Here is a 12630-nt window from a genome sequence, read left to right as displayed (position 1 = left end):
ATCAGATTCAAGCAATTGAAAATGACAAGGATAAATTTTCACATATCATATGGGATAAAGTTAAAAATGACTGAAGGTAGCACCAGTTAAAGGAGATTCTTCAAAAAATGAGTATTCAACTTAACCACAAAATACAGGTAAATCCTGTATTTACTTGGTTTTGGAAGGACCTCCAGGGATCTTTGAATGGCTAATCTTTTCAATGCAAGATTCCCTCATGCTACAGAAAAAGAAAGCCACTACCTCTATTGAAGGTACAGATTGGGATTTCCTTTTTTTTTAAAAAAGAGATGAGTATCAAATGACAAGAAAAACATACATCCTGAGTTAATGTCAAAACTTTAATTTAGCTTTATCTAGATTGGGTTTCCTGCATGTGACTCACCTAGCTGATTGTCTGATTGGCATATATTAGCTTAAGATGCTCTAGACAGTGGCACCTAAGGATAGAGACTTCACTCTAAAAGGCCATGACAGGAAGCATCTTCTCATGGTGAACTGACTTTCAACAATAAGGGTAGGTAAGTAACCTACTCTGTAATGTGAGTTCCACAGGTTGTTTAGCATTTGGAAACATGCTCTTGAGAGAAGGTAACAACAATTGGAAGGAAGTGATGGATAATTAATTGCATCTTATTTGAATTTATTTAGCATAGGGTACAATGATATAAAATTTATTTTGAGCTTTCAAAAGGATACATAAAATTGTAAATCAGCACTTGTTTTATACTTTCTGAGAACAAACCAGATTTATTTTAATAATACTGATTTTTTTTTTAAGAAACTTGTATAAAGCTAATAGAGCTTCTCTTTACCTCATTTAGCCTGATGTTTACTTGTATGTTAGAAGAAAACAGAGCAGTGAAAAAAAGATGACATTAATTAGTTAAATAGGCCAAATTAATGATTTATTTCCATGCATATTTGTGACTTATTTTGGGTACACAGTTTTTTGTTGAAAAGATGATTTCATTTCACTGCATCTTACCTATTAGTAATTAAGTATATTTTAAGAGAATTATACTCATTAAAGTTTATAGACACTAAATGAAAATGTCATTTTATGACTCCAACTCTGTAAACTGCTTTCTCTTTACAGTGTGGCAGTTCCAGATTCTACATTTGGCAACTAAAAGAAAGTAGAGTAGTTTTTCAATGTTTCAGAAGTTTAATCAGTAGGCTATTGTACATGTATCATTGTTATTATTTCCTTCACATTTAGAAGGTAGAATTATCTGCTTGAAATAGATTATTAAGTATTTTGAAAAAAACATAGTATCTGCATTATTTTCACTTATGTAGTTGCTATGCAATTTTTTTCATAATCTGGCTGCTGCATTCAAATTACAATATTTCTAGGTATATTAAATGAGTTAATAGCAATGGTATTACACTTGGACTTACCCTGGCATTGGCCCATGTGCAGCAAGGCTGTACACCTGGCGAGGATTTAGGAGGTACTGGAATTTTCTGTATATTCTAGGTAAGTGAAAATGGAGAAGGAAAAAAAGTAACTAGAAATGTGGTGACAGTAAATATGTTTTAAATAAATAAAATCGCTTAAAGTTTTTAAACTAAATACATTTGATGAATTTTAAATTATCCAGGGTAGACTTATATGTTTACTAGGAATTTATGGTTCTTTAAAAGGGAAGGGGGTCTTACTAATCCTTATGAAGACAATATGGCTGAAAAATGGAATAATCTTCTTTGAATTCTAAATATGCATAGATATTTAGAATATCTGCTATCCTTCTTTTGAAATTATTTATTTTGCCCCTTCAGATTTATTTTGTTCCCCAAACTCAGAGAACTTTGAAAGAGGCACAATTTAAAACCCTGGAGGATTGCAAAACTGCTGTTTTGATGTAATGCAAGCTGAAGAATGTATAATTTTTCAGGGAAGGGTTAGAAAGAAGGTAATACATCCTATAGACGTATGTAGACCTAGATGTAGGATATGTTAAGGCAAAATAATTTCACATTTCAATATTTGTGTTTTATAAAGACTTGTATAATTTTATAGTAGTATTTCTTGACTCACCTTCATATTTTGTATAGAAGATAGTTATAAATTCAATTTTCCAGTATTGAGCTATGACTGAACTGAAGTCTTGTTGACCATAAAGAGAACAAAATTTAATTGATCACTATTCATGGAGGCATGTGGTGTGAAAAGTCTTTGTTAAGGGCTTGGGGTTAGATATGGCAAAAAAAGAGTTTAGATACCTGAGCTTTTATGTAAATATATATTTACAAAAATCAAATATTATATTGTCACATGAAATATGAAAACAGGAAGAAATCCTATCACAGCATTAAATACAGATGCTGGCATCCCTTATTTCAAATTAAAATAAGTTAGGATTAAGGTTTATAATTGGTTTAGTATTAGAATGTTAATTTTTTTATACATGTATGACAGAAAACAAATATTATTTTTAGAAACATACCGTTCTCCTTGCTTCCCACCACTTTTGGGGTTCACAAAAACTAAAAGTGGATGAGTGCCCGGAACAGGAGTTATCTAGAAGAAAAGTTATTGTTTTAGACAAATTATTATGTACTTTATATAAGAAGACTCTTTGTAATTCTAAATAATGAAATAGCAATTAGCAAATTTAGAAATCTGGCAATTTCTTTCTATAATAATACTGGGAAAAAATATATATGGAATTCTGGTGTGGTGCTGGGGGTTAAGGAGCTGGGCTGCAATGTCTGTTTGAACTACAAGGTCAGTAGTTCAAGCTCACCAGCCACTCTTAGGAAACCCTATACAGAGTCGCTATGGGTTGGAACTGACTCATTGGCACTTAACAATTATATACATATATAACCCTATGCTTTGCCTAGAAAGGTCTGATTATCTCTACCCACAGGAGTACCCTATCTGAATAGAGAGCTAGGGCAGAGGGAAAAATGCATCTAGGGAGAGAGAATGACATTTATAATGTTGTTGTTGTTAAGTGCCGTCGAGTCGGTTCCGACCTATAGCGACCCTGAATATGGTTTCCGAGGCTGTAAATCTTTACGGGAGCAGAAAGTCTCATCTTTCTTCCGCGGAGCAGCTGGTAGTTTCGAACTGCTGACCTTGCGGTTCTCAGCCCGATTCGTAACCATATGCTACCAGAGCTCCTTTATAATAACAACATGTAAATAAAAGGTACAGTTTGTGAGAGCGTACCATATTGTACACAAATAATACACTTTTTTTTTTTTTTTCCAAAACTGTGTCCTCCCTCAAGGTATTTTCGTATGCATGTTACACTGTTTTTTTCATACATTGCTATAAAAATGTAATATAAAACAGACTATGTTATTGTTATTTAGTGCCACTGAGTCAGTTCCAACTCTTAGTGACCCTTTATAGCCCTTCTGAGGGAGGAGCCACTGTGGATTTTAAACTGTCAACTTTGCAGTAAGCAGTACAGTGCTTATCCTACAGCGCGACATCAGGACTCCAAGAAGAATCCGGTATTGTTACTTGCTATAGCGACCCTGTATAGGTTCTCTGAGGAGCATCTCATGAGTTTGAACTGCCAACCTTGCTTTTAACAGTCCAGTGCTTATTCCACAGTGATATAAAATATATTAAGAAACAAGCAAAGTGATAAAATCATATATTTATTGTTGTTAAGTGTCATTGAGTCAGTTCCAACCCACAGGGACCCTGTATAGGGTTTCCAAGGAGCATCTGGTGAGCATGAACCCTCAACCTTTGCAGTTCACACCAGCATCGCAATCCAGCTCATTAACCCACAACACCATACCAGGACTCCAAATCATATATGTTGTTGTTGTTGTTGTTGTTAAGTGCTGTCGAGTCGAGTATATAGCCCTACTTTTATAAAGGACTTGTAATTGAAAACAACTTTGGAAATCTTCCTAAGCATTTGTAAACTAGAAATTTGAAAATTTGAGACTTCTTTCTGCCGAAGAAGCCCTCATTTCAGTCTTTCCTCAATGTTTTTTTTTTTTTTCTTCCTGCCTGGATCACAGAGGACAGTTGATCAAGTTGGTGAACAAAAATGCATTACATATTGGTCCATCTTTCACTTAACAATAATTGACTGTTTCTCCATGGTTTAACTGCAAAGTTGGTGGTTCAAGCTCACCAGCTGTTCCTTGGTAATCCTGCACAGGGTCACTGTGGGGCGGAATCGACTCCACGGCACTTAACAACAACAACAACAGTGATGTAACCCCCCAGCTGCTTCTCTGAAACTCTATACTGGATCATTATAAACCAACTTGATGGCACTCAACAACTATAGATCACATTCTGCTTTCTTACTATTCACTGCTCTTAAACAAGTTAAACAAAGTGTCCAAATGGAACTTATATTTTAGTGGGGTTATAGACAAAAACAAATGAATTTATTAATAATAGTGCAGTGTTCCCATGAAGAGAAATCAAACTCTAGATAAAGAGGTAGTACTATACCGATGGGAGACAGAGTTGTTTTAGATAGGGTGGCATAGGAGAAATCTTGTATTTTGCCCAAATTTCTTAAGATGTAAAAATTTAAAATAAAAATACTTCTATTCAACATCAAACATGCAGCTCTCATTTAATTGCATTTTCTCAAAAATATTGAAACAAAAATATTGAAACTTTTAATAATGGAAATATGAAGGTAATGGAGTTCTTTAAATATGAAATATTAAGTTGAAAAGTTTTATCAATCTAATATCAAGAAGTAGATTCAAAGTGTCCTTTGTTGTTGCTTGTTGTTAAGTGCCATTAAGTCGGTTCCAACTCTTAGCGACCATGTAAAGGGTTTCCAAGGAGCGGCTGGTGAGTTCGAACCGATGACCTATGATTCAAATTGACCATGAAGTCAAGTGCTTATCTTATGGCACCATACCTACTACAGTGTTAATTCTCTCCTAAAATGGAACCTTAAGTATTTAATTGAACTTTTGTAAATAATCATTTCTCCATATCATTTTCTCCCTTCCATTTGTATAAGCAATACAACTTAAAATAGTCTACCACTATGTTTTTCACCAGTTGCTAAATTAAATGGCATTTTCCTAATGAGTGTAAGCACTGAGTAAGTATTAAAAATCTTCACATTTGCTAAATGAGTAAGTTGGGTAAGATATTTTTAATTTTTCTACACTTATCTATGTAGTTCTCATTACAATCTACAATTGTGTCTGCCTGTGCTTTACTTTCTTTAACACAGAGGACTAGTGTTTCCAGTTCTTAATTTCTCTTTTACTTAGTTGCCAGACGGGCCAGATTTATGATAACTACCTGGTTCTTCTTTTATGGATCTCTGTGCTAAATCTAATGTATATAAAATGCCTAGATTCTGAGTGGTGCTTCAAGATAAGGAATGGATTACTATCCACAAGGTTGGTGGTTCAAGCTCCCCATCTGCTCCTTGGTAACTATATCTATCCAGAGTCACCATAAGTCAGAATTGACTTCATGGCACTTAACAACTTAACATCAACTATGGTGAGCCCACTGTGCTTGTAACATACTCCTTCCTCCCTGAAATAAACTGAAATAAAGAAATACCACAAAATGCCTGTATCTAAAGACTACTGTTCAATTTCATTTCTCACCCTACTTCAAAACTAGACCACCTAAAATTTTCACACACAAAAAAAGTAAAGCTAACAGATATCTATTTTAGTAGTTTTTTGCACTTAAACAGAATTGTTACTCATTTTTAAATAAAATTGAGCAACTCAAGGAAATAAAAGTTTTTTAAGAAAGCATTGAATTTGTACCTAAATGCTTATTAGGATGAACTTCCCTTCCCTCCTAACACTCAACAATTAGTTTAGCACCATGTAGGATTATACATGTATGCAATAGTTGGAATTAATTAAAAAATATTTTTTGGAATGTATTTCAAGGATATTTATTTATTGGAATAATTTAAAGCAGCATAAAGTTATCAAATAAAGGTCAGTATCATTTTATGGAGTCCTGGTGTGGTGCTGTAGGATAAGCACTGAATTACTAACTGAAAGGTTGGTGATTTAAACCCACCAACACTCTTTGGAAATCCTATACAGGGTTGCTATGAGTCACAACCAAATGGATGGCACTTAACAACAAGCAAGAACAGCCATCGTATAGAAAAATTAGGGTCTAAGCAAAAAAAAAAAAAAAAAAATTGGTGAAAGATTAGAGAGCAAATTGGGTTTCTATCCAACACTTTATACACAATTTGTTGCATGACACTAATTGCAATCCCCTCAATGTAATAGCATACTTTCCACTTTTTTCCTGGGTTTCCCATTTCCATTTAATCTTCTTTCCTTTCCCTTCCAACCTTCTAACTTTTCTTTTTGGGCAAATGCTGCCCTTTTGATCTGGTATGGTTGATTGTTCTGGAATTTAACTCACCGCTGGGGTTCTTCTTCATTCAAGCAATACACAGGCCTGTAACCCTTAAGCAATATACTTCTAATCAACATTTTAGAAAACAATCTACTTTTTTTTGTTGAGAATATACAATGGTGAACATACGGCAATTCATCAATTTCTATATAAACAATTCAGTGGTATTAATTACATTGCTCAATTGTGCAACTGAGTTGTGCAATATTCAGCTTCCTTTCCAGAATTATTTCTCCCTCATTGAGATTTCCTATCAAATTCTCAGATGTTGCTTCTGTTGATTTTATTCCATATATATGATTTATAAGAGAACACAATACTCAAGACAAACACTTTACTAATGAAACTAAACTATAGTTTGATTTTTAAAATTATTTAGGGAATATAATTATTTTAGGAATATAATTTCAAGGATTAATCCAGCCTCCACGAATACAGGAAGTCTGCTTTCCATGATGTTTTGAATATTGTTCTGCATTTTCTCTATTTTGATCAAGAGTCTTTTATAGAATCTTGCATCAAAATATTTAGTAATGTTAGCCAAGCACCTTCCAGTTACTTTGGCCTCGTGGCCATGGAGATAGTTGTTCATGGAGGCAACTGGTCACACACATATCATTTTTTTTGTGTGCCCATTCCAGACTTTCCTTTTTAAGTTGTCTCAGGAGAATAGAGATCAATTGTTCCTCAAATGGCTGTTTGAGAGTTTTATAGGCTCTAGTCATTACACAAAAAAATAGAAAATAGAAGAGAAACATTGAACATGACATTAGGTCAGTTAATTGTGTTGTCTCACATAACCATGACCTTAAATCTCTAAAACAAGAAGCCAAGTCCCATCTTGAACAAGTATCTCATTGGAATAGATTATAGTTTGCAGAGTATCTCAAAACAAGAAAGGAAGATATCATCTGAGGACTGGATGTTGTTAAGTGCCATACAACATCATAGAGATGTTGTATAGGGTTTCGGAGGAATGGCTAATGGTTTTGAAATGCAAACCTTGTGGTTAGCAGTTCAGTGCTTATCCTACAGCACTACAACAGGGTGGACAGATGGAAAATTTCATCAAGAGGATTAGAAAGATATGAGTAATTATTAGATACAGGAAGAATTTAAAAGAATGATGATACTTCACAATGACAAAAATAAAATACCCAATATGGAATTACAGTAATAATAAAATCAAATAGCAATATTTCCACCATACATCCCTTATTTAAAAATCATGCTAATAAAGTCAGATTAATAGAAATAAAATATTTGAAACCATGGATATGTATTTGTAAGTTTTCAAGCACTGTGCAATAGCATCCCTTTAATTATTATGATAGCACATAAAAGACCTGACCTCGTGTAACCCACATTTTGGGGCAAAGTAAGATGTGATTAAACATCAGCATCACTGAGATGCTGGTGTTAAAGAAACATTTAATGGTGTTATAACAGAAATGTCACAATCCAGGCAAATTTGGCATCTGTTTTCACTGCTCATTCAAAGGATTGTAAAATCCTTTAAACATTTCCTCAGAAATCGTATACAGGGTCACTGTGGGTCGGAATTGACTCGATAGCACTAAACAACAACAATATAAAAAGGAGGTAATGGAGGCTTGCATACCAGGACACCAGAGAAGAATTCTCAAATTTGAAAGCCAAAGTCTTACAATACTGGATAGCCATTTTCAGTGCAGTACAAAAGATTACAGTTAAGCAATCTTTTGATTACTTGACTGTTACTTCCATGAGTGTTTATTATGAATCCAAGCAAAATAAGACTCTTCAGAACTGTATTCTTTTCTTAATTTATCATGGTGTTATTTATTTGTTCAATTATGAGGACTTTTGTCTGTTCTATACATTGAAGTGCAATCCATATTGAGGGCTGTAGCCTTTGATCTTCATCAGTAACTACTTCAAGTCCTCTTGGATTCCAGCAAGTAGGGTATGTCATGTGCATATCATAGGTTTTTGATTAGTCGTCCTTGAATCTTGATGCCAAGTTCTTGTTCATATTGCCCAGTACACCTCAGATTATTTGCTCAGTATGCAAATTTAATTAGTATATGGTGAAAAGCTACAACTCTGGCTCAAAACTTTCCTGATTTAAAACTACACTGTGTTCTTTTGTGTATCTTAATGACTGCCTCTTAGTCTATGTAGATATTCCTCATGAGCACAAGGAAGCATTCTAGAATTCCCATTCTTTGCAAAGTAGTCCATAGTTTGTTATGGTTCACACAAGCAAATGCCTTTACATAGCCAGTAAAGCACAAGTAAACATCTTTATGTACTATCAGCTTTTAGCCAAAATCCATCTGATGTCTGCAAACATATCCTTCATACCACATTCTCTTCTGAATCAGACCTGAATTTCTGGCAGTTCCGTCTTGCTGCTGAAACTCTTTCTAAAAATATTTTTAGCAAAATTTTACTGACTTGCATGTGATATTAATGACATTGTTCAAAGATGCCTGCAGTCTGTTAGGTCACCTTACTTTTGAACGGGCATAAATATGGATATTTTCTCATTGGTTGGTCAGGTAGCTGTCTTCTAAATTTCTTGGCAAGACAAGTGAGCATCTCCAGCTCTGCATCATTTTGTTGAAATATTTCAGTCTGTAAATATTCTTTCAATTCATGAAGCCTTGTTTTTGCCAATGCCTTCAGTGCAGGATAAATTTCTTCCTTTGATACCATTGGTCCTTGATCATATTATACCTCTTGAAGTGGTTAAAAGTCAACCAATTCACTTTGGTAGAGTGACTGTGATGGAAGATTTCTTCCATCTTCTTTTGATGTTTTTGACATAATTTAATATTTTGTTCATTTTGATACAGTGACTGTGAATTCCTTCCATTTTCTTTTGATGCTAATTGCATAGTTTAATATTTTACTCATTGCTATTGTTGCTAGGTACCATCCAGTTGGTTCTGACCCATAGTAACCCTATGCACAACAAATCAAAACACTGCCCAGTTCTGTGCTATCCTCACAGTTGGTTCCTGGCCTTATTTTGGATGATACTTTTCTGGAGTCCTGGTGAGGTGCTGTGAGTTAGTATGCTGGACTGAAAAGTCAGTTTGAACCACAAAGTCAAGCTCACCAGTCGCTCCTTGGAAACCCTATAGAGGGTCACAATGGGTGGGAACCTACTTGACAGCACTTAGTAACAACAAGATCATCATGCATATCTGTTTTCCCTTTCCACAAATGTAGTCGATTTGAATCCTGTGTACTCCATCTGGTGAAGTCTCCATATGTAGTCATTGTTTATGTAGTTGAAAAAGGTATTTGCAATTAATACGTTTTTTAGATTTGCAACATTCTCTCAGGCTATTTCCAGCAAAATTTCTATCCCCAATGCTATATTTTCTAGCCATGGATTCTTCCTCATTATTTCCAGCTTTCTCTATCCAGAAATTATCAATGCATCTTGAGTACATGTTTCAGTTTCAGACTGAAACTGAAATTGATCAATTTCAGACTGAAGAAGAAGCTAGAATTCTCTGATTTCTTCCTCTTTGACCTCAGATGTGGGTGTATAAATTTGAATTATTGATGTATTAACTGGTCTTCCTTGTAGGCAAACGAATATTATCCTATCACAGACAGCACTATACTTCAAGATAGATGCTGAAATGTCTTTTTGATGATGAATGCAATGCCATTCTTTGGCAATTGGTCATTCACAGCAAATTCTACAATTCCAAAGGTCCAATAACACTCCATTTCAGCTCACTAATGTCTAGGATAACAATCTTTATGAACGGCATCTCACTTTTGAGGACTTCACATTTTCCTAGATCCACATTTCGTACATTCCATGTTCCAATTACTAGTGGATATTTTTAGCTTTGATTTTCATTTTGAGTTGTTCCCCAACAGCAAATGAAGGTCTTGATAGCTTTGCTTCATCCACATCATTAAGGTCAATGTTGTCTAAAGAGGTAGCTCTTCCTTAGTTGTATTCTGGGTACCTGCCTTCCAACCTGAGAGGCTCATATTCTGGCGCTCTATCAGATGATGCTCTGTGACGTTCATAAGATTTTCAGAGGCTAACTTTTCAGAGGTAGTCTGCCTGTCCTTCTACCAAGTCTGGATTATTCTGGAGGTTGTGCTGAAACCTATCTATCATGGTGACCCTGCTGGGATTGAAAATACTGGTGGCACAGAGTCCAGCATCATAGCAACACACAAACCAGTAGTGTAGTACACACTGACAGATGAATGGTTGTTGTTGCTAGTAGGTGTTACTAAGTCGGCTCCAACTCATAGTGAACTTATACACAGGAGTACTGAATACCACCAGGTCCTGTACCATCCTCACAATTGTTGGTAGTGCTGCTACTGTGTCAATCCTTCTCACTGAGTGTCTTCCTTTCTTTCACTGATCCTTCACTTTACTTAGCATGATGTCCTTCTCCAGGGATTGATCTCTCCTGAGAGCATGTTTGAAGTCTTGCCATACTGACTCCTAAGGAAAATGTTGGCTGTACTTCTTCCAAAGCAGATTTGTTTGTTCTTCTAGATGTCCATATTATTTTCTGTAGTCTTCTCCAACCCCATAACTCAATTGCATCAGTTCTTCTATGGTCTATTAAATTCTTGCCCTACTTTTACATGCATATAAGGCTTTTGAAAATATCATGACTTGGATCAGGCACACCTCTGTCCTGAAATATCTTTGCTCTTTAACACTTTAAAGAGTTCTTTTTACAGCAGATTTACTAATGTAATACAGCATTTGATTTCTTGACTACTGCTTTCATGAGTGTTGACTGTGGATCCAAGCAAAATGAAGTCTTTGTCAATTTCGATCTATTTTCCATTTAATGTGATGTTATTTATTGGTCAAGTTGTGAGGATTTGTTTTCTTTACAATGAGGTGCAATCTATACTGAAAGCTGTAGTCTTTGATTTTCATCAGTAAATACTTTAACACCTTTTTGCTTTCAATAAGCAATATTTTGTCATCTGCATATCACAGATTAATAATGAGTCTTTCTCCAGTCTTAATTCCTTGTTCTTCATATAATCCAGTTTTGCAGATTATTTGCTCAGCATAAAGATTGAATAAATATGGTAAAAGGATACAAGTCTGGTACATAACTTTCTTGATTTCAGACCATTCAGTATTCCCTTGTCCTAACAGTTGTCTCTTGGTCTATGTACAGGTTCCTCATGCATACAATTAAATGTTTGGAATATCTGTTCTTCACAATGCTATTCATAGTTTGTCATGATTCATACTGTCTCCTTTTATGTAGTTTACAAAAGGCATTTGCTATGAATAAGTCATTGGTCTTACAAAATTCTATCATGAAATTTCCAGCCTCATTTCTATTACAAAGACCATATTTTTGATAAGACTATACGGATCCTTCCACTATGTTTTCCAAGGTTTGCATTACAATGACCAGTGATTATCAGTACATCTTGATTACATGCTTAATCAATTTCAGACTTAAGAAGTTGATAGAATTCTTCAATTTCATCAGCACTGGCTAAAATGATTGGTACACATATTTTAGTAATAGTTGTATTAACTGCTCATCCTTGGAGGCATATGTGTATTATCCTACTACAGACAACATTGTACTGTAAGATAGATCTTGAAAAGTACTTTTGGTTGATGAATACAATACCACTCCTTATTAATTTTTCATACTTCATATAGTAAACTATAAAACTGTCAGATTCAAAACGAACACCAGTCCCTTTCACCTTACTAATGCTTAAGACATCAATTTTAAGTGTTGCATTTCATTTTTGGCAATTTCAAATATTCCTCAATTTACACTTGGTATATACCATGTTCTGATTATTACTGGATGTTTCCAGCTGTTTCTCCTAATTTTGAGTTTTGCCCATCAGCAAATGAAGATCTTGAAGACTACTCCATTTGTGTCATCATGGTGAGTTCTACTTTTAGTAAGCTACTCTTGTGTGGTCATGTTTTGAGTGACTTATAAACTAAGGGGCTCATCTTCTAGTACTATATCTAATAATGTTCTGCTGCTATTCATAAGATTCGCAGTGGCTAAAAAATTCACAAGTATTCTGCCTCTCCTTCTTCCTGGTCTATCTTAGTCTAGAAGCTCTCTTGAAACTTGTCCACCATGGGTGGCTGGTATTTAATATACTAGTTGCAAAGCTCCCCCTATCACAGCAACATGAAAGTTGTGGTGGACAGACAGATGATTGTTGTTGTTGTTGTTGTCAGGTGCCATCGAGTCGGAACCGACTCATAGTGACCCCAC

At 34.9% G+C, this 12630-nt stretch overlaps 1 protein-coding gene across 1 annotated transcript in view; it reads right to left on the bottom strand.

Moving 5' to 3' along the window:
• Positions 1–984: 984 nt before the first annotated feature.
• The window catches only part of DGKB (diacylglycerol kinase, beta 90kDa), a 273672-nt gene continuing 262026 nt past the window's right edge, over positions 985–12630 (bottom strand). The window contains exons 15-17 of the mRNA XM_006832292.1: positions 2454–2527; positions 1405–1479; positions 985–988 (exon numbers count right to left, since the gene is read on the bottom strand). Coding sequence (XP_006832355.1) covers positions 985–988; positions 1405–1479; positions 2454–2527 — 153 coding nt within the window. The remainder of the gene's footprint in view (positions 989–1404; positions 1480–2453; positions 2528–12630) is intronic.

Source organism: Chrysochloris asiatica, unplaced genomic scaffold (assembly GCF_000296735.1).
Source record: "Chrysochloris asiatica unplaced genomic scaffold, ChrAsi1.0 scaffold00006, whole genome shotgun sequence".
Taxonomy (NCBI): Eukaryota; Metazoa; Chordata; class Mammalia; order Afrosoricida; family Chrysochloridae; genus Chrysochloris; species Chrysochloris asiatica.
This window is presented reverse-complemented; position numbering and strand designations above follow the sequence as displayed.